The sequence below is a fragment of the Gossypium raimondii genome, chromosome 5 (assembly GCF_025698545.1).
Source record: "Gossypium raimondii isolate GPD5lz chromosome 5, ASM2569854v1, whole genome shotgun sequence".
Lineage (NCBI taxonomy): Eukaryota > Viridiplantae > Streptophyta > Magnoliopsida > Malvales > Malvaceae > Gossypium > Gossypium raimondii.
The window spans coordinates 54,806,726-54,831,825 of record NC_068569.1 but is presented as its reverse complement, the minus strand read 5'-3'; the positions used below and the strand labels follow the sequence as shown (position 1 = coordinate 54,831,825).

The following is a 25,100-nucleotide window of genomic DNA, read 5'->3' as shown; positions in this document are numbered from 1 at the left end:
GGGCTTGCCCATACACCCGTCATTATCTTACCTCTCGCTTGCCTAATTGTCGACTTTAGATCTTTTTCAGAGTTCATTCATCTTCTCTTAGCCTTACTCCAACAATGAGAGAGAAGATATCTCTTCTTAACCTATCTCATGCCCCTAACTTAACCCCAAGTCTATATTGGAACTAGGCACACGTCACATATATCAATTGGTGGTTTTATCCAAATCTTACCAATTCCAAGAATATTAATCAAGTGCTTTCCTTTAGTTCTTAACTATTTTAGTTCATATTCAATTAAACTTTAACCATTGTTTCTTTATAACTTAACTGGCTCAAGGCCATCGTTACTAAGTGCACTTATTGTTGACATAGACTTCTCAGCACACGGTTTATTTCCTCGTTACTTATAACATATTCCACCCATTCTTTTTACGCCAATCAAAGGCTTTTGGGTGAATCCTTTCTATCAAATATACTTCCTACTCGCTATGGGCTAACCCAGTGCTCGCCAATCTCAAAGTGCCATAGGCGCACTCAAATAGTTCTTATTCATAATCTAGCTTTAATCACTATACCCTTCTAGACTCATATTACCTATCTTATTTATTCAAACAATATTCAGATACTAAGATTTCGCCGGGCGGCTTGTTACACCCATTACTCGAGACATGCTGTGAAATATTGATAGATTAAGTTTGCATTTGAGTTTTGACACAAATTTTGACGAAGTATAAGTTTGAAACTTGGCAAATGATAATATTATACAACTTTATCTCATTTATTTCATGTATTTGGATATTGAAATTCAATTAAGGAATTTAGCGAAAAATGTGATTAATTAAGTTTAGAGACTGTAGATTTTAATGAAAAAAACTTAATTTAGGGACTTAAATGGTAATTATTCAAAAGACTAAAATGAGAAATAAATCAATCATAAATTGAGGATAGTGGGAAATGTCATTATAATAAGCTAATTAAATATTAATGCTGAACTAATAAGTAAATTAATTAGGTTTAATTATAAATTAATTAATGTAAGTAAAGAAGTGAAATGTTAGTGGAGAAAGATATAAACATCATCATCTTCAACCTTTTATGCCGTCCAAAAAGTAAAAAGAAGAAAGCATTTAACCTACTTTGGACGTTCAACTACCATTTTCAACTAACATCGACCTGGAACCTTAGAGGGAAAGAAAAAACGGAAGTTATCCACGATTAATGCGAAAGTAGAATTGAGTAACTAAAATTAAAAATTTTAAAGGGCATAGGCGGAGAGGTGGATAAAAGCCATCCGCTAAATAACAAATGAAACCAAGGATGGAGAAAACATTAAAGTTAAACCAACTACTTGCCATTGTTGTTTCTTCATCCAAATTCCCAAATCTGTGTTTGTGATCATTTCCACTCTTTGTTTTTCAGTTTTCAAAAATTTCTTGTTTTGGGTCAATTAAGGTAAAAAAAAAAACTTGCAAACTTTCTTCTTACCTTGATTTCCACTTTAATAATTTTTCACATACAGATTAAAAAAGTTTGAAATATGTTTGTGCAAGCACTTCGACTCAAGGGCTTCAATCCTTGGAATTTCTTCACATAAGTCATTGTCCTCAATTTATGCAAATATTCAACATGGAACACAATGAGAGTGGGCAAGATATTGTGCTTCCTGGATTTAGATCACAGGTACTTCTGTATTTAAAAATCTTAAGGTTGAGCAAAATTTTTTGAAGAAAATTGATTTGAATTGTAGTCTTCAATTCAACTCATTATTAATTTTAAATCAATTTTAGTTTGAAAATTGTAGTGTTCAATGAGTATGGCATTTTTTTCACTCATTAGAAATTTTAAATATCTAAATAAAACTAAGTTTATTTTTATTGAATTTAATTAGTTTTACCATTAAAATAATTTTTTCCAAAATCAAATCCAAAAAAACATATTATATACCATATTATGATTTGATAATATATGTGAGATATTACAACTAGTGTGTATAAATATATATTGATATCATTCTACAATAAATTTATTTGAGTAGGGTTAATTCTAATTAATAAATATTATTTTTTTACAAGAATCTTCAATAAATTTAATTAATAAATATTAGTATCATTATCGAATTGAGGTGCATGTGGAACGGAGCGAATCATAGCGTTAACCTCTATAGTCTGAAGACTATTGTAATAACTTATCAAAGTTTATTTTAGAGATTAATATTTTTATTCAAAGCTTTGGATAATTAGATTAAAAAATTATATTCATAATTCATTAAATTTAAACTTGAATGGGCATTATAATTCAATCCCTCTCATAAACCATTACAATGAATATTGTATTTTTATTTATAGCCATGATTAATGATTTTGAAGTTGTTGAAGTGTCAAAGTTACAAAATATAATAAATACATCCCTTTATATTCTTTTTCGTATGTTTTGATAAAGAAAATTTTTAAAACTTAAATTATCTTATATAAATGATAAATATATTTTGTATAATATCTAAATGTGTGGCCAAAATTGAAAACTCTTCGAATAATGGATTGCCCAATATTCTCATGCTTCATTGTACAAGCTCGGCTCCTGGAGGTATTATTTAGATTGTTTGCATTTTATATATGGATTTTGATACTGTAGCAAACCTGTAAATCAATATATTGCTTAATTCATGCGATAATTCATTCCCCCTTTATACTTAATTTGCACGTGAGTCCCATTGTTCACTCTTTAAATAAAAATGTATAATCAAGAATTGGCATCTCATGTTTAAATAATTTGGTTGAAATTTTAAAATATATCCTTTTAAAAAAACACAAATAAGTCTTACGAATTTATTAAGTCTAACCTTTTATTTTTTATTGATATTCTTCATGTCCTTTTTATGGTCCATGTTTGGGGTTCGTGGTTGCCCCTCCCAACAATGTCGTCTCCAATGTTTGAACTTTTATCTCCAAACTTTGATATTACCTTTGACTAGAAAAGTGGGTTTAGAAACTCATAAAATAAAAATAAAAAATAAAATTAAGAATGACTAAGTCTAAGTCTCCCAAATTTTAACCTAATAATGTATATTTATAGGGAAAAAAATAATATAATGGAGAAAATAAAAACTGCCTTTATTAAATAAAACAGAATTCTTCTAGATTTTTTGGTAATTTTCATGTCAAACTTTCAGGCCATTTTTCGGTTCCTTCCTGATACTTTTCGGCTTCTTCCATCAATAACTTTACCTAGATCTTTCAATTCCCTTCGAATCAATATATTATGAGTCCAAAACAGAAATCTACAGCTCAAGTTACGACGAAAATACTGAAGCTACATTATATTAAAAATCTAAATTGCAGAAAACTTTTCAAAAATAAACTTTAACCTTACTTTTCTCCGATTATTCCTAAATACATAATAAATAAAGTTTAAGTATAAATAAGATTTAAGAACATAAATAGCATAATTCAATGGGAGAAAAATAGAAATTAAGCACTCATCAAAATTTTATAAAATTTTAATTAAGTTCCTCAAATTTTAACTCACATTATACCTTTTAATTATATATTTTGAAAATTTTAATTAAACTCTATTTTTTTTGAAATTTTCATTAATCTCACAAAAAATTTAAAATTTTAATTAGTCACCCAATTTTATTTATTCTCATTAAATTGTTTTTTTTTTTAAATGTACTATCCTCCAAACTCGATACCATAATCCATCATTGCTCTCATTTTCTCTCTATTCATCGTTTCAATTTTAAAAAATTAATTCTTTATGCATTAAAATAAAAAATAATTAATTCTTTTTTTTTTTACCTCATACTTTTTTTTCCTCAACCAAACATACTTAAAACTTTATTTTCCACATCATCAAACACACACTAAGTGCTTTCCTTGTTACTAAACAATTGTTCTAACAACCCACCCGCATGTACCCTTTCTCCCCCACCCGCTTTTTGTTTTTGCAATTCTTAAAAAAGGTTAAGTTTTAATTTTGGTCCTTCTGATATGTTTAAATTTAAAATTTAATCTATATACTTTAATTTTTAATATAATTTAGCCCCTATAATTTTTAATGTTATTAATTAGCCAACGTGACATACTTTTTGGGGGCAGGAGTTGCCTTTTATTTTTTTCTTAATGGTCAAATTTCAATTTTGACCTTGTACTATGCTAAAACTTAAGATTTAATCTATATACTTTAGTTTTGTTATTTAATTTGATTCATCTACTTTCATAATTTGATTCAACATTATTTTTATTATTACATGACTATCAAGTGTAATTTCTTTTTATTTCAAAATATCACACCAGTGAATTTAGTACAAAAATTTTAACGATGGTGACTATTGCACTTGAATTTTTAAATTAAGCTGTCTAATTTGAAATATCACACCAATCATTACTATGTTGTCTAATTTGAGCGATTAGCTCTCAATAGAGGTGACTCTCTATCTGTCTCAGCCACATCCCACAAATCATGAGTTTGCAGATATATCTTCATTTTCACTACTCATATATGATAGTTTTCACCACCAAATACAAGTGGTGGTGAAAAACTCTTGTTTTACAACAACAAAACAACTTCTCTTTCTTTCCTTCTTTCTTTACAAACAACAAAGAACAAAGGCCCTCAAAGATGAAGGCTTTCGATACCATTAGTTGGGATTTGAATTGAGTTAATCCACAAAGAATAGATTTAAACCAAGATGAATCAATTCAAATAATAAACAATCGATTCAAAATAGAGAAGAATCAATTTAAACAAAAAATAATCGATTCAAAAGAAGCAAAAACAGACAACAAATAAAAATGAGAAGCCAAAACAAGAAGAAGTTAGAATATGTTTTTCACTAGATTCAATTTTCAAAGGGGATTGTTTTTTAAGTTACATACAACACAAAATACGTAACCACTCCCACTAACAACATTGAAACTTATAAAACATAACTTGTAAACATATTAGCCAAATCAATACCTAAACATAAACAAATCATCTAACTAGCCTTTATACATCAACACAACAAATTACAACTGAGTTAGTCTAGCTTGCTTGTAACAAAAGTTTCAGCTGCATGTTTGTGCACCAAAAATTCTTGCTGCTGCATTGCTGGCCAACATTCAACAAATGTGCGGCGTGGAGATGGAATAAAAATGGGTTTTTTTTTAATTTTATTGCTGCTACCTGTAAAGCTATAGTAGGAGATGTTTGGGAAGCTGGAGATGAGGTTTGTAACTTGGTTTGGAAGTGTCAAGAACCCCAACATATCTGTTAATTTTTATAACTATTGCTTAATGGACTAATGATGAGTAATGAAGAGAGGGTCCAATGAAACATAGCAATACACAACTGTTGTTTAAGGTGTGGTTCTCATTTTGGAGTCTATTTTATTTATGTTCATAGACTGTATTTTTCCTCAAAACATATGGAAGACGATAGTTCAAAATGTAGAGAGTTCCACGTTCTTCACATTACAATTAAAGGAATGGCTAACGTGGAACTTAAACAACAGTGGAGATTTCAGAATTGAGGGAACCAATTGGTGCTCCTTATTTCCTATTGTTTGCTAGTTTTTATGGAGGAGTACTACTTGCAATGCTTTGGTTTTTGAAGATGAGAATAGTAGTTGAATGGTTTGAGAAAATGCAGAGTAAAGGTGAAATATCTCAATTATAAACTCAAAATAAAAACCACACTAACGTGAAACTAACTAAAATCGAAAACCATTGGAAATTTAAAATTAACTCACAATGACCCACAAATTCCAAAACCTGAACCGACCATTTCGGATTGATTGTACCCAAAATCAACTTCACTCAGTAAAATTCAAAACTCTACTCTATTTCATTTCACCAGCTTTTGCTACCTATCTATTGTCCCTTCCATAAAACCCGGTTCGAAGCAACCTTGTTTTGGTTGCATGAAGTTCAATGATGGCATCTCTAATTCTCAATCTATCAGTAGCCACTTCACTGGAGCATGAAACTCCAATTTTAGTGAAAGAAACAAAGCATTCCCATATCTCAGCTTCCATGTTTGGCTTATTTCTTATTCTCTTCCTGTTTACACCAATTTCTTCAACTAAATGAACATCAAAAATCTCCTTCAAGCCTTCTTGTAGTGCCATTTTGCAGAAATTATGAAGGCTTAAGCCATCATGAAACAAATCACATGTCGGTCTCCTTCCGGTTATCATTTCTAAAAGCATAATGCCGTAGCTATAGATATCACCTTCTGGAGAGACTGATAAACTCATGCCATATTCTGCAATAATATTGCTTAAGAATTTAAAAATCTTTAATATAAATCATTTGGTTTCTCCCTTGATTCAGTGTTAGAGACTTTACCTGGGGCAACGTAGCCAATTGTTCCCTTGATCACTGAGGAATTTGTTTGATCGCTTCCAATATTGCTTGTGACGGTAAACAAGAGCTTTGCCAATCCAAAATCGGCTACGTGTGCAACCATATCATCATCAAGAAGGACATTGGAAGGCTTCAGATCGCAATGAACAATCATCGTCTCGCAACCATGTTAAAGATAATCTATAGCATTGGCCATGTCAATAGCAATGTCTAACCTTTGAGCAAAGTTCAAATACCTTGACTGATCATTTTGCTCGTGTAACCTGCTTTCTAAACTCCCATTAGGCATGAATTCAAAAACTAAAGCCTTGAATTCATTGCCTTGATAGTCAATGCTTGAGCAAGAAGTTATAATTTTGAGAAGATTCCGATGTCTAATTTTCCTTAAAGCCTTGCATTCTGCAATGAAACTTCTTGCAGCCCCATGGTTTCGAAGGTTAAGTACCTTGACAGCAAGAGGCTTTTCATGTTGATAAAGGACTCCTTTATATACAGAGCCAAAACTTCCAGTTCCAATCAAGTTGGAGGAAGCAAAACCATGGGTGCATTCAAGAAGCTCTTTGTAGGATAAACGCAAGCAGCTATTGTCGAACAAAGATGATGGCATAAATGTTCCCCTTCTTGCCTTGTGTCTCAAAGAATGATAAACAAGAAGAACAACCAAAATAGAGCCAAGAAGAATGCTGATGATAATAGCAATAATGGTTTTGGTTGATAAAACCTTTCCCTTTTCCTTTGGTTTCTCACTGAAGCACTTGGGAAGCTGTATTTTTGGAATTCCCCCACAAAGGTTTTTATTTCCGAAGAAAGAAAATCCAGTGGCATTTTTGAAAACTCCTTTTTTTGGCACTTCACCCTCTAGTTGATTAAAAGAAAGGTTTAATCTCACTAGAAAAGGAAGTTTTTGAAGTTCAGGTGGTATGGTGCCAGACAAATTGTTATTTGAAAGATCTAAGTTCTCAAGAGATCTCAAAGGAGGCAAAAGATTGAGGGATGGTACATGGAATGAGTTTTTTCGCATGAAGAGAGTTGTAAGTTCTAAACTCTCCCCAAGTGTCATGGGAATTTCGCCATGGAAATTGTTATTATGAACGTAAAACTCGACAAGATTCTTCATGTTTCTCATATCTGATGGAAGGGAACCAGTGAAAGAGTTGTAAGACAAATTAAGATAAATCAGTCTTTCAAAAGCACCAAATAACTGATATGGGATACTACCATTAAGGTTGTTAGTGGAAAGATCTAGTTTTTGCAAATTTGTGCATTGCTTGAGTGATAAAGGAATTGCTCCAGCGAATTTGTTATTGGATAAGTTTAGATCGGACAGTCGAGAGAGATTACCAATGGAGGATGGGATTTTACCTGACAAATGATTAAAACCGAGGTACAATCCTTCAAGATTTTGAAGATTTCCAATGGAAATGGGAATTTCACCAGCAATGAAAGTTCCCTTCATTTCCATTAAATCCAGGTTAATGAGATTGCCAATTCCTTGAGGAATACGTCCGATGATCTGATTGTCTCCCATAAAAAGCTCTTCAAGCCAGATTGAAAAATTGGCTATGGAATCTGGAATCACCCCATAAAGGTGATTGTAATTTATACCCAAAGATTGCAATCGGCTGCAGTTGCTTAAAGATGAGAGAAAGCTCAAGTCTCCTGGTTTCCCACTTCCAAGGTAATTGCCTGAAATGGTTAACACTAGAAGATTCCTCAGGTTTCCCATATTCTTAGGAACTGATCCAGTGAAACCATTTAAGGCGATGTCAAATAGTTCCAGGCTAGATATGTTGGAAATTGACCTTGGAATTTCTCCAGTAAGCTGATTAAGGCCAATAAAAATCGCTTCCAGATTTGGAAAAGTACAGCCTATTTCTGGCGGAAAATTCCCAGATAATTGGTTTACAGCTGCATCAAGAACTAGCAAAGATGAAAAGTTGTGCACTGGAGGAACTGATCTGGACAGCTTATTTGTACCAATATACATGTGTTCCAAGTTGGATAATTTGCCTAGAGAACTGGGTATAGTTCCCTTCAACTTATTTTGTTCAAGTGATAGGACTTTCAAGGTGGAAATGTTTCCTAGGGAAGCTGGAATACCTCCAATTAAAAGATTGTAAGCAAGATGAAGATTGATGAGATTCTTCATATCACCCAAGGACACTGGGATTTCTCCAGTAATGTTATTGGCAGTGAAGGCAATCTCTTGGAGATTAGAACAATTGCTGAGCTCTTCAGGGATTTCACCATTGAGATGATTGAATTTCAGACTTAAATAAACGAGTCGTTTCAAGTGGCCAACTTCCCTTGGGATGCTTCCTTGCAATTTGTTATGAGAGAAGTCAACTTCTCGAAGGAAGGTTAAGTTTCCAATAACCGGAGATATAAAGCCGGCTAATGACAAGCCACTCATGTTCAATGAAACTACCCTTTGGTGCCGACGACCACATTGAACACCTTGCCATTGACAGCAATGGAAGGAAGCATTCCATGAAGTTAAAACTCCATGAGAATCCCCAACAAGCTGATCCTTCAAAGAAAGCAAAGCTAGCATGTCGTTTTCGTTGCTCCTCAATGCCAATGTAGCAGGCTTGGAGGATATTGACAGCAGGGTAAATATAATAATGCAAAGAAGATTTATCCATTGGTTTTTCAAGCTAAATATCTCCATTTCTAAAGGAAAATGGAGAATTCGAAGGGAAATAAGCAGGTTTTGATGACAAAAGGTAAAGAAATAATGGAGGTTGAGTTGATATCTGATTCATCCATGTATCATCTTAATTTATAATGCTTCATTTATGTCATTAAACTGATTGTGAACAAGCATCAAGAAGAACAAAACTTAATAAAAAAAAATCAGCTTAGTTAAAGATGCTTTAATCAAAGCTAGTGGGAAACTAAGAAATTATTTCTCCATAGTCTCATAAAAGTGGTTGTGAACGTCAAAGACGTTCAATAGATTAATAGGCATAAGCATTGTTCTCACCCTTTTTATAAGAATGACTAGGGACAACAATAAAGTTGGCAAAAAACATAAAGAAATCGTCACTCTTTTACCATATAATCAAAGATTCAAAATTTATAGGAACATAAATTTTTAGCTGGAATTTCATTGTAAAAAATTGTCCCAGACTTAATTGTATTACTGTTATTTAGAAAATATAAAATCATATTCAATTCCCAGAAACTTCCTTCTCGTTGTAAGGATTTCTCATCAACAATACAAATAATAAACTACACAAAATAAAGAAGAGCATGATTGAGATAAAGGTGGCCAATTAAGACAATAAAATAATCAAAGATAAGAATTATTAATGTGCATATATAACAAAAAAAAAGGGGAAGGATTCTACCAATCAAAGATGATTTCAATGGAAAATTTTACGTGTCATGTGCATATCAAAAGCTCCATGTGAAAAGGAGACTATTGTCCATAGAAGATTTAAAGAAACAAAAATAAGAGTTCCTTTTTGGGTTAATATATGGATTAAATAATGAAATTTACTTTAATTAGATTCAATTTTTATTTTGAAAAATATAAAATTTTAATGACATATTACTTTAAATTGTACACGTCATCACCTGAAAATTAAAAATATATTTTAAAATTTTAAGATATAGAACAATTTTAAAGTGTCACGACGATAAATTCTGATGGAATCCAAATTCAAGTGCTAAAATGGATCTATTCATAAATCAATATATTGCTTAATTCATGCGATAATTCATTCCCCCTTTATACTTAATTTGCACGTGAGTCCCATTGTTCACTCTTTAAATAAAATGTAAAATCAAGAATTGGCCTCCCATGATTAAATAATTTGGTTTAAATTTTAGGGTTTAAATTTTAAAATATATCCTTTTAAAAAAACAAAAGATATATGTGGTAATGAAATTAGAGAAGTAGTATACATTACTACTTGGAATATGTAAAATATAAACACTTATGGGTAACATTTACGCTAGTGTGTTTTTAAGACATTTGTTGGGATTTCTGTGTGTATATAGGGATTGGTTATTAGTAACATGGGAATCATATGGAAAACTGATGTCCCTGTATTGAATGAAGATTGTATAGTAGTTGGGAATCATGAAGAAGTATTTCAAGTTCAAGGTAGGTACTCGTTCTCAAGGATAAAAGAATTGGACTTGAAGAATTTATTTGAAGTGAGGATTATATGGAATGATTTTGCTCAAGTTGTAACCCTTGAGAACCTTACAACTCTAAAGTTGAGAGATTGCAAGAAGTTAAGATGTATATTTTCACCTACAACAGCTCACAGTTTATTGCATTTGGTGAATCTTTTCATCGAGGGGTGTGAGGAAATAGGACGACTCATTTTAGCCAAGGACCAAGTTTCTTCTTCATCATCATCAAATGGTGATACTGGCCTCCGACCTATATGCTTTCCAAATTTGACTAATATCATAGTTAGAAATTGTGGAAATTTGAAAAGCCTCTTTCCTTTTGGATATGTTCCTGTTCTTCCAAAACTTGAATGTCTGAAATTGAAAATGAACTCTAAATTGGAAGAAATATTCGAATTAGAAGATGAAGTGGAAGTGTCAGCTGAAAAGGAGATGAATTTTGATAAATTAGAATGGTTATCACTTGAAGAACTACCAGGCCTCATTCACTTCTGTCCCAAAGGATATCATTTTGTATTGTTAGCATTGAGAGTTTTGACAGTAAGAGATTACCCTAAGTTGACTACTAGTTTCTTCATTGCTTCACAGGAATTTGTGCATTGCAAAACAAATGTATCGATCCTGCAACCCTTTAATCCTACTTTATTCTAAGTAGTTACAACAATTACAAAAAAAAGGCATAACATGCTAAAATTTTACTTAAATTACTTAACTGATCTTGTAAATTATAGGAAAATATCACTTTATAAAGAATATATGTGTTTCTTATTTTTCCTTGATGACATGAGATTAAAATTTCAGTTTTAATTTCTTCTTCAATTGTTTTTTGAAGACACCCCAGTCGGTTGAGCAAGATGCGATTCGAAATCCAATTTTCAGCAAGAATATAAATTGGAATTGGAGGTGGGTTGGGAGTCAACTACCACACGTTACATGAAAGAATGGATGATTTTAGGGCATCTTTCAAAGTCATGTTACATAAATCAATAGGTGGAGGCCTATGTTGCTAAGATTTTTTTGATCTAGTGTCTGATATAATTTTTGTCTAATGCGAGTTTATTTAATTTTTTAAAGGTTTTTTCATATATTTGGAGTATCATATTTTTATATCCATACCCAAACGGGACATGAATGCAAAATGGAAAATGAAGATTTTCAATATATCAACTAAATGCAGGTAAAAACATGGTTGTCGATTTCAATTTTTAGTTCTTTTTTATTTTCTAATTTTGCCTATGTAATGATCAAATTTAGTGTGATTCACTTGTTTTTTATGTTTATTATTTTTTATTAAAAACAACTGCATTGATAATTGAGCTTCTTGTTTTAATGGAGTTGTGAAGCAAAATGATACATCTTTGTCCATAGTTCCAACTAATAACTTAGCTAATTATAGTTATGTTGCAACTTTTATTATATGCTTTTGCGTACGAGTGAAAATGTCATTGCATCATGTACTTGTTTTTGTGTGTTAAACCATATCCAAAATCGATAAAAGTATCATTGAGGTCCTTATACTAAAAGTTAGATTGCATTTTACTCTCTCTACTCAAAATATGAGCAAATCAGTCCCTGTACATTAGATCAAAGAGTAAAATAGTCATTCTATTAAAAATTTCTCTCATTTCTATCATTAAAAATTGGTCCCTGAATGTCAACATGAGGTACACATAGCATGTCACATGTTACTGTCTAGTTATTTCTTCAATCACTCTAGTTTTTAACAGTACAAATGGATGAATTGATGAATTTTTTAACAAAAAAGACCAATTTAATCTTTAATATAATGTTCAAGGACGAATTTACTTATTTTTTAATTAAAAAATAAAATACAGTCTGACTTCTAGTGCGGACTCCAAAATACTTTTACCTCATTAATTCAAACCTTGAAAACTATGACTAAGGGCATGTTTGATTGGGGGAATAGGAATGCATCCCCCAATTCAGTGGGCCACCACCAAAAATTAGTTTGATTGGCTGTAATGGTATTACAGCCTGAATCCATTCCCTCCCTATTATAGGAAAAGGCTGAATAGCCATTCATTTCCTTTACCTCTAAATATCCATTCAATCCCGTGTTCTATTTTTTTTTCCCTATTTTCAATTTTTGCCCTCAGCTTCATCTTCTCCTTTCCTTTCCATCTCTGCGTTTCCCTTTTTTTCCTTCTTATTTCCCCATCTGCTGCTACTGTTTCTGTTTGCCTTCTTATTGCCATTCAGAGCACAGTAGGAATGCTGAGAGATTACCTTCTTTCTTTTTCATTTTTAGCCTCATTTTTCATCATCATCCTTTCTGCAGTTTCAACTACAGCCTCTACGTTCATTACCTTCTCCATTTATAAAGCCCTAAACGCCATTGCCCCTCACCAATTTTTTCAATCTTTTCCTCGTAGCAATCGAGATCGTAGAAATTTCCCAATTAAGGGCAAAATCTTCAGCAAGAAAAAAAATCCAGACTTAATTGAAGAACACATTACATTCTGGTTTTGATTTCAAAGCGATTCAAGATAAGGTTTCCCTTCATTTAAGACCTTGGCATCGTTCATTTCAGTTCTGGGTTCGAGCAGTTGATATTTATGGGCTATAAGTTCTCTTCTTTATCTTCTTCTTCCTTTGATTCTTCTTCTTGTTGTTAATTTGATAGTTTTACATTGTTGGGTAATTGTTGAAATGATAGGTGTTTCAACTTCGAGTAAGTTTTGTGAAGGATCCACAAAAGCAATAAGCAATAAGCAATGCGGGATTTATTATTGGTGACTATTGTTGATTGAATTCAATGTCTAATTTGAAAATTTACTTATATTATTGGCACGATACTTCTTTATGCAAATAACTTTGTTATATTTTGGGATTTTCTGAGAGTTCCTATGTTTCCTGCTTGTTTGCTTTCTCTTTTCAAGTGCATGGTTCTTTGCGTTTTTTTTAATTCAGTTTCTAAATTATGACCTACTATATCTGTAACTAGAGTTTTAGTTTCTACATAATAACTTAATAGTCTAAAACTTTCACGGAACTGCCAGGATTATCATGGTAAGTTTTGATAATGTGAAATTTTATGTTGTTATTGAGGAATAAATGTAAGCTTTTGCAAGTAATTGATAATTCAAGTAAATTTTTACATGAATCTTTAGGCAGAGCAATCCATCTTTCATTGGTAATTAGGTGAAGCCTGTTTAAACCTGTGTTTGTTGCTTCAAACTTGGTTACTTTTCTGAGCTGCATGTTGGTTCACCATTTAGTATCTGCCGCATTTTGTTAAATTTTGGATTTTCTGCTTAGTGTTCATATGATGTTCTTGTCTACATGCCCCAGAATTGATTATTTGCTTGATAGTTTATACCATGGTTTCATTAAGACTGAAGACACTTTCTTCCTTGTATGCAGATGATGTTGATGTTCCTCAGGTGCAACACTATCGGCTTTTTCTGAAAGAACATGTTGTTTTTAAGGAGGTATTGTATTCTTGAATGTGTCTTAATGAAATGATGGAGGTTTAGACTTGGAAGAAATTTAGATCAGGAAGAAAATCCAGGAACTTTTAGAAAGAGTTCATTTTATGATATTTGATTTTTACAGGCTATTCCAATTAAAAATCCCCTCGCCCTGTCAAAGATACACCAGACATACAGAGTTCATTTTCTTTCTATAAGTATTATCATAGGGATATAATTATTAAGGTTCCAAATGCTTTCATCCTTGTTCCTTGCTGTGGCATCTTTAAACACTATTTGTGCTAATTCTTTTACTGAAAGTTGTTTCCCCTCCTTATATCTATAGATGAGGTTTTTCCATAATTAATTTTGTAGGAATTATTTGTTGCATTTTTTTCATTATTTATTGCATGAGGTTAATGGCTTGCTTGAGTTTTTCCATGGTTCTTGGTAGTTATATCAATTTTTGGTAATTATTTCTGGTCTGAAGCTGGTTATATATTATTGGATCATGGTGATCATTATATGTGTGCTTTGACTAATCAAATCTTGGTGGTAATACATTCCAGGCTGTGTGTAAGTAGGAATTTTTGTTCATTTCATCAAATCTAGGTGAAATTTATAAATTATGTGCCCCAACTCTTTTTGCAAGTGAGCTGTAAATTTGTCATTGATGTTCTTTTGTATCATTAAATTTCTATAATTTCAGGAATGATGGATTTCATAAGGTAAGTTTTTTATTAAATTTTTGCTTATGTGCCAAGAGTCAAGAGTGGCTCAGATGCCTTGATCAATGGCTGAGCCATAATAATGGTCTCTATACTGTGATGGTATACTGAATGTGTGACTTCCAAGAACAAGTTCTATTTACTGCATTATTTTCAGGTACTTTGGATTATAAAAGAATTAGACAAATGTGGTTGCTCTTTCAGAAGCGTAATAGTGTGCTTCAGATGCACGAAAGGAAAATTTACGATGAGGAATGTCTGAAGATTGATAACAGTGAAAAGTATACTTTGACTAAGCAGTTATTCGAATCAATATCAAAGTCTCTCAATGAAGCTGAAACGAAGGAAGAGATTGATGGCGTGGATACAAAGTATACTTTGAATAAAGCTGTTATCTGGGTTCAACATAATCTGCACCATCTACGATTTATGTTATTTGGATTCATTCGATTGTAGGTGTTGAGTAGGGTATGTATGATGTATCTAGTGTAGGTCTATTCAATATTTTTGAGATTTTTATATAAAAAATTCTTAAAAGATCCATGTTTAAATGTTAATAATTCTATGTGCTATTTTTAATGAATTTCTGATAATTTTGTTGAAATATAATTTTGTAAGTTTTATAATTGATTGGATTTAATATATTCCTCATATAGATATTATGCAAAGGTATTCCTTGAATAAATTCAATTTATATCAATAATAAAGTCATGAAGACTTGACTGGTAAATTTGTCATAAAACCTTTTAAATTTTATGAAATCATAAATTAATATAATGATAAAATTATAATTTGATCTCTTATAAATTAATTATTCATTTTAACCCTTAAAATAATTTTTTAACTTTTTTCTGCTTTTAGCACATTAAATTGTAGTGCAGTTTAAAAATAATAAAATAGATTATATATTATTTTAATAATATTATATATTATGATTTTTAATTCATATAATAATTATATTAAGAATGTTATTAAATTGTATATTATTTTATTAAATTATATTTAATAATAATTATGTTAAAATATGATTAAATTATTTATTATTATTTTAATAAAATATATTTAATAATAATTTTATTAAAATTTAATAACAATAACAATAATCATCTACTTAAAAAAAATTCTGCTAAGGGTATTCTAGTCATTTTAGTTTTTTTCCTTATGCTATTACAACATCATTCCATTCAACTAAACACAAGAATACTATTACAGTTCTATTACATTCCATTCAACCAAACAATTGAATTACTATTACGCCTCTATTCCATTACAGTTCTATTCTATTACAGCGAACTAAACGTGCCCTAAGTGTTGTTGAATCATATTACTGATAAATGTTCATCGACAACCCTAACATTGGGAAAACTTCCAAAATTATTTCCCCATGATGAGAATGGAATGTATATAGTATGCGTCCAAAATTACTTATTCAACAATAAAAGATATTTTTGAAATAATAAATGTTTTTTAAATTGAAATAATAAATGTTAATTTTATTCTAATTTAATTTAATTTAATTTTTTTAGTAATACAAAATTTAAATTGATTTATTTGATAGTAAAGGGAGTAATTCATCAAATCCTATAATAGAATAGTTGTTACCTTTGCACAGTGGACAATATGATAGGCTTATTGTGACTTCGTTTTGTAGACAGGTTGTGACTTGTGAGGATTTCTTTTAACTTGTTTTTTTATTTTTTATTTGTTGGCTTGACAGATTGAAGACTAGACAACCTGGGTTGGAAGGCCAAGGTTATGTATTAATTGTTGATGCTTTGAAGTAAGCAGTTTCCACACACAGGGCAAAGGATATTGTACAATTTTTTTGTGAGTTGGAATTTCTTGTTTTGCTTAGATTAAAGCTTCTGCGATCTTACAAGAGTTAGGATTAATGGCTATGGAATTGGGATTAAAGCTTCTGCGATCTTACAAGAGTTAGGATTAATGGCTATGGAATTGGGATTGTCTGAACTTTTGTTGGAAATGTTGAAGATCTGGAAAAACTAAAGCAAGTTAATGAAACTTGAGAAAATATTATTCTTTATTGGCTGCTCTTATGATTATATTATTATTTGCAAGGTTATGTGCTTGCTGACAGGTAATGAATAAGTGGGCTATGTAAATCAAGCAAATAACATGGCTCTGTTCTTGATTTCTTAGCCATACGTGATTTAACTATTGTTGTTTCTAATCAATGAGAGGCTTTTGAGCTTTGCTCTGAAGTGCTTGTTCTATGACTGATGGACTGTGTTGCAAACTACTGCTGGATGGTATAGACTTTATTCATATTATTGTTTAATGCTTGGTTTAACGTATAAACATAAGATCCCTTCTACAGTTGAAGCGAGAATGCATAGAATGGGTCATATTTGAAATAGACCGCACGCCACGATTCTTGTGGTGCTTCTGATTTTAAGTAACAAAGCATATTTGTGTGTGATCTTATGTTTGGTTCTGCTTTTACTAAATTAAGCTTCTATTTCTCTTAGTTATACGTTGCTCATGTATTTGAACAATCGCAAATTATGTCATTCTTTTCCATCATCCATATTATGCACAACCTAGGGTTGCTTTAAGATTTTGTTTGGTAGAGTGGAAAGAAAATTGAAAATTTGGAGTAAAAATTTAAAAGGATAACATAATTTTTTTTTTATAGTGTGGTTGGTAAAGTAAAAAATTGAAAGTAAAAGAAAATAAAATATTTGAAAAATATATAATTTTGAACTAACATATAAATCTCTCTCTTATTCTGAGGCAGACCGTTGTGATAGCCAAAACAGAATTGGGAAATTTTAATTTCTCCCTTAAAATTTGTTAGGCTGTCAAGACCTACAAAAATAAAAGCCTACCTAAAAGTATGAGATTAATAGAAAGCGACATCCATAGAGATCGATAATAAATTTATTTCTTCAAACAAAACAATAAAAGTAAAATGGACGGGGATTTTATTAAATCAAAAACTAAATTTAAATTTAAGGCTTCAACTGAAAGTAACAATTAATTAAAAGTTTTAGAAAAACCAATGGGAAAAAGGTCTAGTCAAAGGTTAACTAAGTGTCAGTTGCTGACTCAGTGTCAAACAACTAATTTCTCCTTACCCTATTCGATATCTAAGAGGCAGCACATTTGAAATTACTTCTCTAATTGATAAATAATTTTGTAACTCAACGCCTAAAGTTTAACTTACCGATAGCATTAAGAACGAGAGAGACATAATTGTAACCAACAAACTCACCTGAATGGAGTTTATTTAAGCTATATCACACATCCACACTACATAAACGTAAACTACGATATAAACGAGTTATACAATTTGTCACTAGTATTAGATAAAATTAGAATTTAATTATCCAAATTGACTCGACAATCATTGTAAGCTATCAAATACTGGTTGGACATTCAATAAACTTGAGCAATTGTAATTAAAGAAGAATTAAAACACAAATAAGTGTCACGAACTTCTTAAGTCAAACATTTTTTTTGGGGTATTCTTCATGTCCATTTTATGGTCCATGTTTGAGGTTCGTGGTTGCCCCTCCCAACAATATCGTCTCCAAGGTTTGAACTTGTGCTCCCAAACTTTGATATAACCTTTGACTAGAAAAGTGGGCTTAGAAACTCAAAAATAAAAAAATAAAATTAAGAATGACTAAGTCTAACTCTCCCAAATTCTAACCTAAGAATGTATATTTATAGGAAAAAATAATAATATAATGGAGAAAATACAAAACTGCCCTTGTTAAATAAAACAGAATTCTTCTAGATTTTTTGGTAATTTTCATGTCAAACTTTCAGGCCGTTTTTGGGTTCCTTCCTGATGTTTTTTGGCTTCTTCTATAAATAACTTTACCTAGATCTTTCAATTCCCTTCGAATCAGCATATTATGGGTCCAAAACAGAAGTCTATAGCTCAAGTTACGGAGAAAATACTGAAGCTACATTCTATTAAAAATCTAAATCGCAGAAAACTTTTCAAAAATAAACTTTAATATCACTTTTCTCCGATTATTCCCTAAATACATAATAAATAAAGTTTAAGTATAAATAAGATTTAAGAACATAAATAGCATAACTCAATGGGAGAAATATTACAAATAAATAGAAATTAAGCACTCATTAAAATTTTTAGAAAATTTTAATTAAGCCCTCAAAATTTTAAAATTCACATTATACCTTTTAATTATATATTTTTGAAAATTTTAATTAAACTCTCTTAAATTTTAGTTAAATTTTAATTAAACTCTCTTTTTGAAAATTTTCATTAATCTCACAAAAATTTTAAAATTTTAGTTAGTCACCCAATTTTTTTATTCTCATTAAATTCTTTTTCTTTAAATGTGCTATCCTCATACCATGATCCATCATTGCTCTCATTTTTCTCTAATCATCATTCCAATTTGGAAGAATTAATTTTTATGCATTAAGATAACAAATAATTAATTCTCTTGTTTTTTTTCTCAACCAAACATACTTAAAATTTATTTTATTTTCCACCTCATCAAACACACACTAAGTGCTTTCCTTGTTACTAAACAATTGTTAGGTTGTACTCTAATTTGTTCTTACAACCCACCCGCATGTTCCCTTTCTCCCCCACCCGCTTTTTGTTTTTGCAATTCATAAAAAAGGTTAAGTTTTAATTTGGGTCCTTCTTATACGTTTAAATTTAATATTTAATCTATATACTTTAATTTTTAATATAATTTAGCCCCTATAAATTTTAATGTTATTAATTAGCCAGCGTGACATATTTTTTGGGGGGCAGGAGTTGCCTTTTGTTTTTTTTTAATGGTCAAATTTCAATTTTGACCTTGTACTATGCTAAAACTTAAGATTTAATCTATATACTTTAGTTTTGTTATTTAATTTAATTCATCTACTTTCATAATTTGATTCAACATTATTTTTATTTTTACATGACTACCAAGTATAATTTCTTTTTATTTCAAAGTATCACACCAGTGAATTTAGTACAAGAATTTTAACGATGGTGACTATTGCACTTGAATTTTTAAATTAAACTGTCTAATTTGAAATATCACACCAATCATTACTATGCTGTCTAATTTGAGCGATTAGCTCTCAATAGAGGTGACTCTCTATCTGTCTCAGCCACATCCCACAAATCATGAGTTTGCAGATATATCTTCATTTTCACTACTCATATATGATAGTTTTCACCACCAAATACAAGTGGTGGTGAAAAACTCATGTTTTACAACAACAAAACAACTTCTCTTTCTTTCCTTCTTTCTTTACAAACAACAAAGAACAAAGGCCTTCAAAGATAACAGGCTTTCGATACCATTAGTTGGGATTTGAATTGAGTTAATCAACAAAGAATCGATTCAAATAATAAACAATCGATTCAAAATAGAGAAGAATCAATTAAAACAAAAAATAATGGATTCTAAAGAAGTAAAACAGACAACAAATAAAAATGAGAAGCCAAAACAAGAAGAAGTTAGAATATGTTTTGCACTAGATTCAATTTTCAAAGGGGATTGTTTTTTAAGTTACATACAATACAAAATACGTAACTACTCCCACTAACAACATTGAAACTTATAAAACATAACTTGCAAACATATTAGCCAAATCAATACCTAAACATAAACAAATCATCTAACTAGCCTTTATACATCAACAAACAAATTACAACTGAGTTAGACTAGCTTGCTTGTAACAAAAGTTTCAGCTGCATGTTTGTGCACCAAAAATTCTTGCTGCTGCATTGCTGGCCAACATTCAACAAATGTGCTGGCGTGGAGATGCATAAAAATGGTTTCTTTTTTTTTTTTATTGCTGCTACCTGTAAAGCTATAGTAGGAGATGATTGGGAAGCTGGAGATGAGGTTTGTAACTTGGTTTGGAAGTGTCAAGAACCCCAACATATCTGTTAATTTTTATAACTATTGCTTAATGGACTAATGATGAGTAATGAAGAGAGGGTCCAATGAAACATGGCAATACATAACTGTTGTTTAAGGTGTGATTCTCATTTTGGAGTCTATTTTATTTATGTTGAGAGACTGTATTTTTGCTCAAAACATATGGAAGACAATAGTTCAAAATGTAGAGAGTTCCACGTTCTTCACATTACAATTAAAGGAATGGCTAACGTGGAACTTAAACAACAGTGGAGATTTCAGAATTGAGGGAACCAATTGGTGCTCCTTATTTCCTATTGTTTGCTGGTTTTCATGGAAGAACTGCAATGCTTTTGTTTTTGAAGATGAGAGTAGTAGTTGAATGGTTTGAGAAAATGCAGAGTAAAGGTGAAATATCTCAATTATTAATTCTAACTTAGTGAATGCAAAGCAATGAGTAACATTTTTTTTTTAAATTTTAAACTCAATAAAAACCACACTAACATGAAACTAACTAAAATCGAAAACCATTGGAAATTTAAAATTAACTCACTATGACCCACAAATTCCAAAACCTGAACTAACCATTTCGGATTGATTTTACCCAAAATCAACTTCACTCAGTAAAATTCAAAACTCTACTCTATTTCATTTCACCAGCTTTTGCTACCTATCTATTGTCCCTTCCATAAAACCCGGTTCGAAGCAACCTTGCTTTGGTTGCATGAAGTTCAATGATGGCATCTCTAATTCTCAATCTATCAGTAGCCACTTCAGTGGAGCATGAAACTCCAATTTTAGTGAAAGAAACAAAGCATTCCCATATCTCAGCTTCCATGTTCGGCTTATTTCTTATTCTCTTCCTGTTTACACCAATTTCTTCAACTAAACGAACATCAAAAATCTCCTTCAAGCCTTCTCGTAGTGCCATTTTGCAGAAATTATGAAGGCTTAAGCCATCGTGAAACAAATCACATGTTGGTCTCCTTCCGGTTATCATTTCTAAAAGCATAATACCGTAGCTATAGATATCACCTTCTGGAGAGACTGATCCACTCATGCCATATTCTGCAATAATATTGCGTTAAAAATTTAAAAATCTTTAATAGAAATCATTTGGTTTCTCCCTTGATTCAGTGTTAGAGACTTTACCTGGGGCAACGTAGCCAGTTGTTCCCTTGATCACTGAGGAACTTGTTTGATCGCTTCCAATATTGCTTGTGTCGGTAGACAAGAGCTTTGCCAATCCAAAATCGGCGACGTGTGCAACCATATCATCGTCAAGAAGGACATTGGAAGGCTTCAGATCGCAATGAACAACCATCGTCCCGCAACCATGTTGAAGATAATCTATAGCATTGGCCATGTCAATAGCAATGTCTAACCTTTGAGCAATGTTCAAATACCTTGACTGATCATGTTGCTCATGTATCCAGCTTTCTAAACTCCCATTAGGCATGAATTCAAAAACTAAAGCCTTGAATTCATTGCCTTGATAATCAATGCTTGAGCAAGAAGTTATAATTTTGACAAGATTCCGATGTCGAATTTTCCTTAAAGCCTTGCATTCTGCAATGAAACTTCTTGCAGCCCTATGGTTTCGAAGGTTAAGTACCTTGACAGCAAGAGGCTTTTCATGTTGATAAAGAACTCCTTTATATACAGAGCCAAAACTTCCAGTTCCAATCAAGTTGGAGGAAGCAAAACCGTGGGTGCATTCAAGAAGCTCTTTGTAGGATAAACGCAAGCAGCCATTGTCGAACAAAGATGATGGCATAAATGTTCCCCTTCTTGCCTTCTGTCTCAAGGAATGATAAACAAGAAGAACAACCAAAATAGAGCCAAGAAGAATGCTGATGATAATAGCAATAATGGTTTTGGTTGATAAAACCTTTCCCTTTTCCTTTGGTTTCTCACTGAAGCACTTGGGAAGCTGTATTTTTGGAATTCCTCCACAAAGGTTTTTATTTCCGAAGAAAGAAAATCCAGTGGCATTTTTAAAAACTCCTTTTTTTGGCACTTCACCCTCTAGTTGATTAAAAGAAAGGTTTAATCTCACTAGAAAAGGAAGTTTTTGAAGTTCAGGTGGTATGGTGCCAGACAAATTGTTATTTGAAAGATCTAAGTTCTCAAGAGATCTCAAGGAGGCAAAAGATTGAGGGATGGTACCATGGAATGAGTTTTTTTGCATGAAGAGAGTTGTAAGTTCTAAACTCCCCCCAAGTGTCATGGGAATTTCACCATGGAAATTGTTATTATGAACATAAAACTCGACAAGATTCTTCATGTTTCTCATATCTGATGGAAGGGAACCAGTGAAAGAGTTGTGAGACAAATTAAGATAAATCAGTCTTTCAAAAGCACCAAATAACTGATATGGGATACTACCATTAAGGTTGTTAGTGGAAAGATCTAGTTTTTGCAAATTTGTGCATTGCTTGAGGGATAAAGGAATTGCTCCAGCGAATTTGTTATTGGATAAGTTTAGATCGGATAGTCGAGAGAGATTACCAATGGAGGATGGGATTTTACCAGACAAATGATTAAATCCGAGGTACAATCCTTCAAGATTTTGAAGATTTCCAATGGAAATGGGAATTTCACCAGCAATGAAAGTTCCTTTCATTTCCATAAGATCCAGGTTAATGAGATTGCCAATTCCTTGAGGAATGTGTCCGATGATCTGATTGTCTCCCATAAAAAGCTCTTCAAGCCAGATTGAAAAATTGGCTATGGAATCTGGAATCACCCCATAAAGGTGATTGTAATTTATAGCCAAAGATTGCAATCGGCTGCAGTTGCTTAAAGATGAGAGAAAGCTCAAGTCTCCTGGTTTCCCACTTCCAAGGTAATTGCCTGAAATGGTTAAATCTAGAAGATTCCTCAGGTTTCCCATATTCTCAGGAACTGATCCAGTGAAACCATTTAAGGCTATGTCAAATAGTTCCAGGCTAGATATGTTGGATATTGACCTTGGAATTTCTCCAGTAAGCTGATTAAGGCCAATAAAAATCGCTTCCAGATTTGGAAAAGTACAGTCTATTTCTGGCGGAAGATTCCCAGATAATTGGTTTTCAGCTGCATCAAGAACTAGCAAAGATGAAAAGTTGTGCACTGGAGGAACTGATCCGGACAGCTTATTTGTTCCAATATACATGTATTCCAAGTTGGATAATTTGCCTAGAGAACTGGGTATAGTTCCCTTCAGCTTATTTTGTTCAAGTGATAGGATTTTCAAGGTGGAAATGTTTCCTAGGGAATCTGGAATACCTCCAATTAAAAGATTGCCAGCAAGATGAAGTTCGATGAGATTCTTCATATCACCCAAGGACACTGGGATTTCTCCAGTAATGTTATTGGCATTGAAGGCAATCTCTTGGAGATTAGAACAATTGCTGAGCTCTTGAGGGATTTCACCATTGAGATGATTGTATTCTAGACTTAAATAAACGAGTCGTCTCAAGTGGCCAACTTCCCTTGGGATGCTTCCTTGCAATTTGTTATAAGAGAAGTCAACTTCTCTAAGGAAGGTTAAGTTTCCAATAGCCGGAGATATAAAGCCGGCTAATGACAAACCACTCATGTTCAATGAAACTACCCTTTGGTGCCGACGACCACATTGAACACCTTGCCATTGACAGCAATGGAAGGAAGCATTCCATGAAGTTAAAACTCCATGAGAATCCCCAACAAGCTGATCCTTCAAAGAAAGCAAAGCTAGCATGTCGTTTTCGTTGCTCCTCAATGCCAATGTAGCAGGCTTGGAGGATATTGACAGCAGGGTAAATATAATAATGCAAAGAAGATTTATCCATTGGTTTTTCAAGCTAAATATCTCCATTTCTAAAGGAAAATGGAGAATTCGAAGGGAAATAAGCAGGTTTTGATGACAAAAGGTAAAGAAATAATGGAGGTTGAGTTGATATCTGATTCATCCATGTATCATCTTAATTTATAATGCTTCATTTATGTCATTAAACTGATTGTGAACAAGCATCAAGAAGAACAAAACTTAATAAAAAAAATCAGCTTAGTTAAAGATGCTTTAATCAAAGCTAGTGGGAAACTAAGAAATTATTTCTCCATAGTCTCATAAAAGTGGTTGTGAACGTCAAAGACGTTCAGTAGATTAATAGGCATAAGCATTGTTCTCTCCCTTTGTATAAGAATGACTGGGGACAACAATAAAGTTGGCAAAAAACATAAAGAAACGTATTATTTGAGAAAAAAATCCAAAGAAATCATCACTCTTTTACCATTTAATCAAAGATTCAAAATTGTATTACTGTTATTTAGAAAATATAAAATCATATTCAATTCCCAGAACCTTCCTTCTCGTTGCAAGGATTTCTCATCAACAATACAAATAATTAAACTACACAAAGTAAAGAAGAGCATGATTGAGATAAAGGTGGCAAATTAAGGCAATAAAATAATTAAAGATAAGAATTATTAATGTGCATATATAACATAAAAAAGGAAGAAGGATTCTACCAATCAAAGATGATTTCAATGGAAAATTTAACGTGTCATGTGCATGTCAAAAGCTCCATGTGAAAAGGAGACTATATTGTCCATAGAAGATT

At 31.8% G+C, this 25,100-nt stretch overlaps 2 protein-coding genes and 1 long non-coding RNA gene across 3 annotated transcripts; 1 reads left to right on the top strand and 2 right to left on the bottom strand.

Annotated features, from left to right (window-relative positions):
* Positions 1-5,733: 5,733 nt before the first annotated feature.
* Positions 5,734-9,062, bottom strand: LOC105768402 (putative receptor-like protein kinase At3g47110). The gene is made up of 2 exons (XM_052631734.1): positions 6,319-9,062; positions 5,734-6,235 (listed from the first exon to the last, which is right to left on the bottom strand). The coding sequence occupies exon 1, from the start codon at positions 9,005-9,007 to the stop codon at positions 6,506-6,508; it is 2,502 nt and encodes an 833-aa protein (XP_052487694.1). The 5' UTR covers positions 9,008-9,062; the 3' UTR covers positions 5,734-6,235; positions 6,319-6,505.
* Positions 9,063-12,485: 3,423 nt separating this feature from the next.
* LOC105768403 (uncharacterized) lies at positions 12,486-15,237 on the top strand. The gene is made up of 2 exons (XR_001125840.2): positions 12,486-13,238; positions 13,870-15,237. It is a non-coding gene; the product is annotated as an uncharacterized LOC105768403 (long non-coding RNA).
* Positions 15,238-20,917: 5,680 nt separating this feature from the next.
* LOC105768401 (putative receptor-like protein kinase At3g47110) lies at positions 20,918-24,418 on the bottom strand. The gene is made up of 2 exons (XM_012588305.2): positions 21,667-24,418; positions 20,918-21,582 (listed from the first exon to the last, which is right to left on the bottom strand). The coding sequence occupies exons 1-2, from the start codon at positions 24,353-24,355 to the stop codon at positions 21,185-21,187; spliced, it is 3,087 nt and encodes a 1,028-aa protein (XP_012443759.1). The 5' UTR covers positions 24,356-24,418; the 3' UTR covers positions 20,918-21,184.
* Between the last annotated feature and the right edge of the window lie 682 nt (positions 24,419-25,100).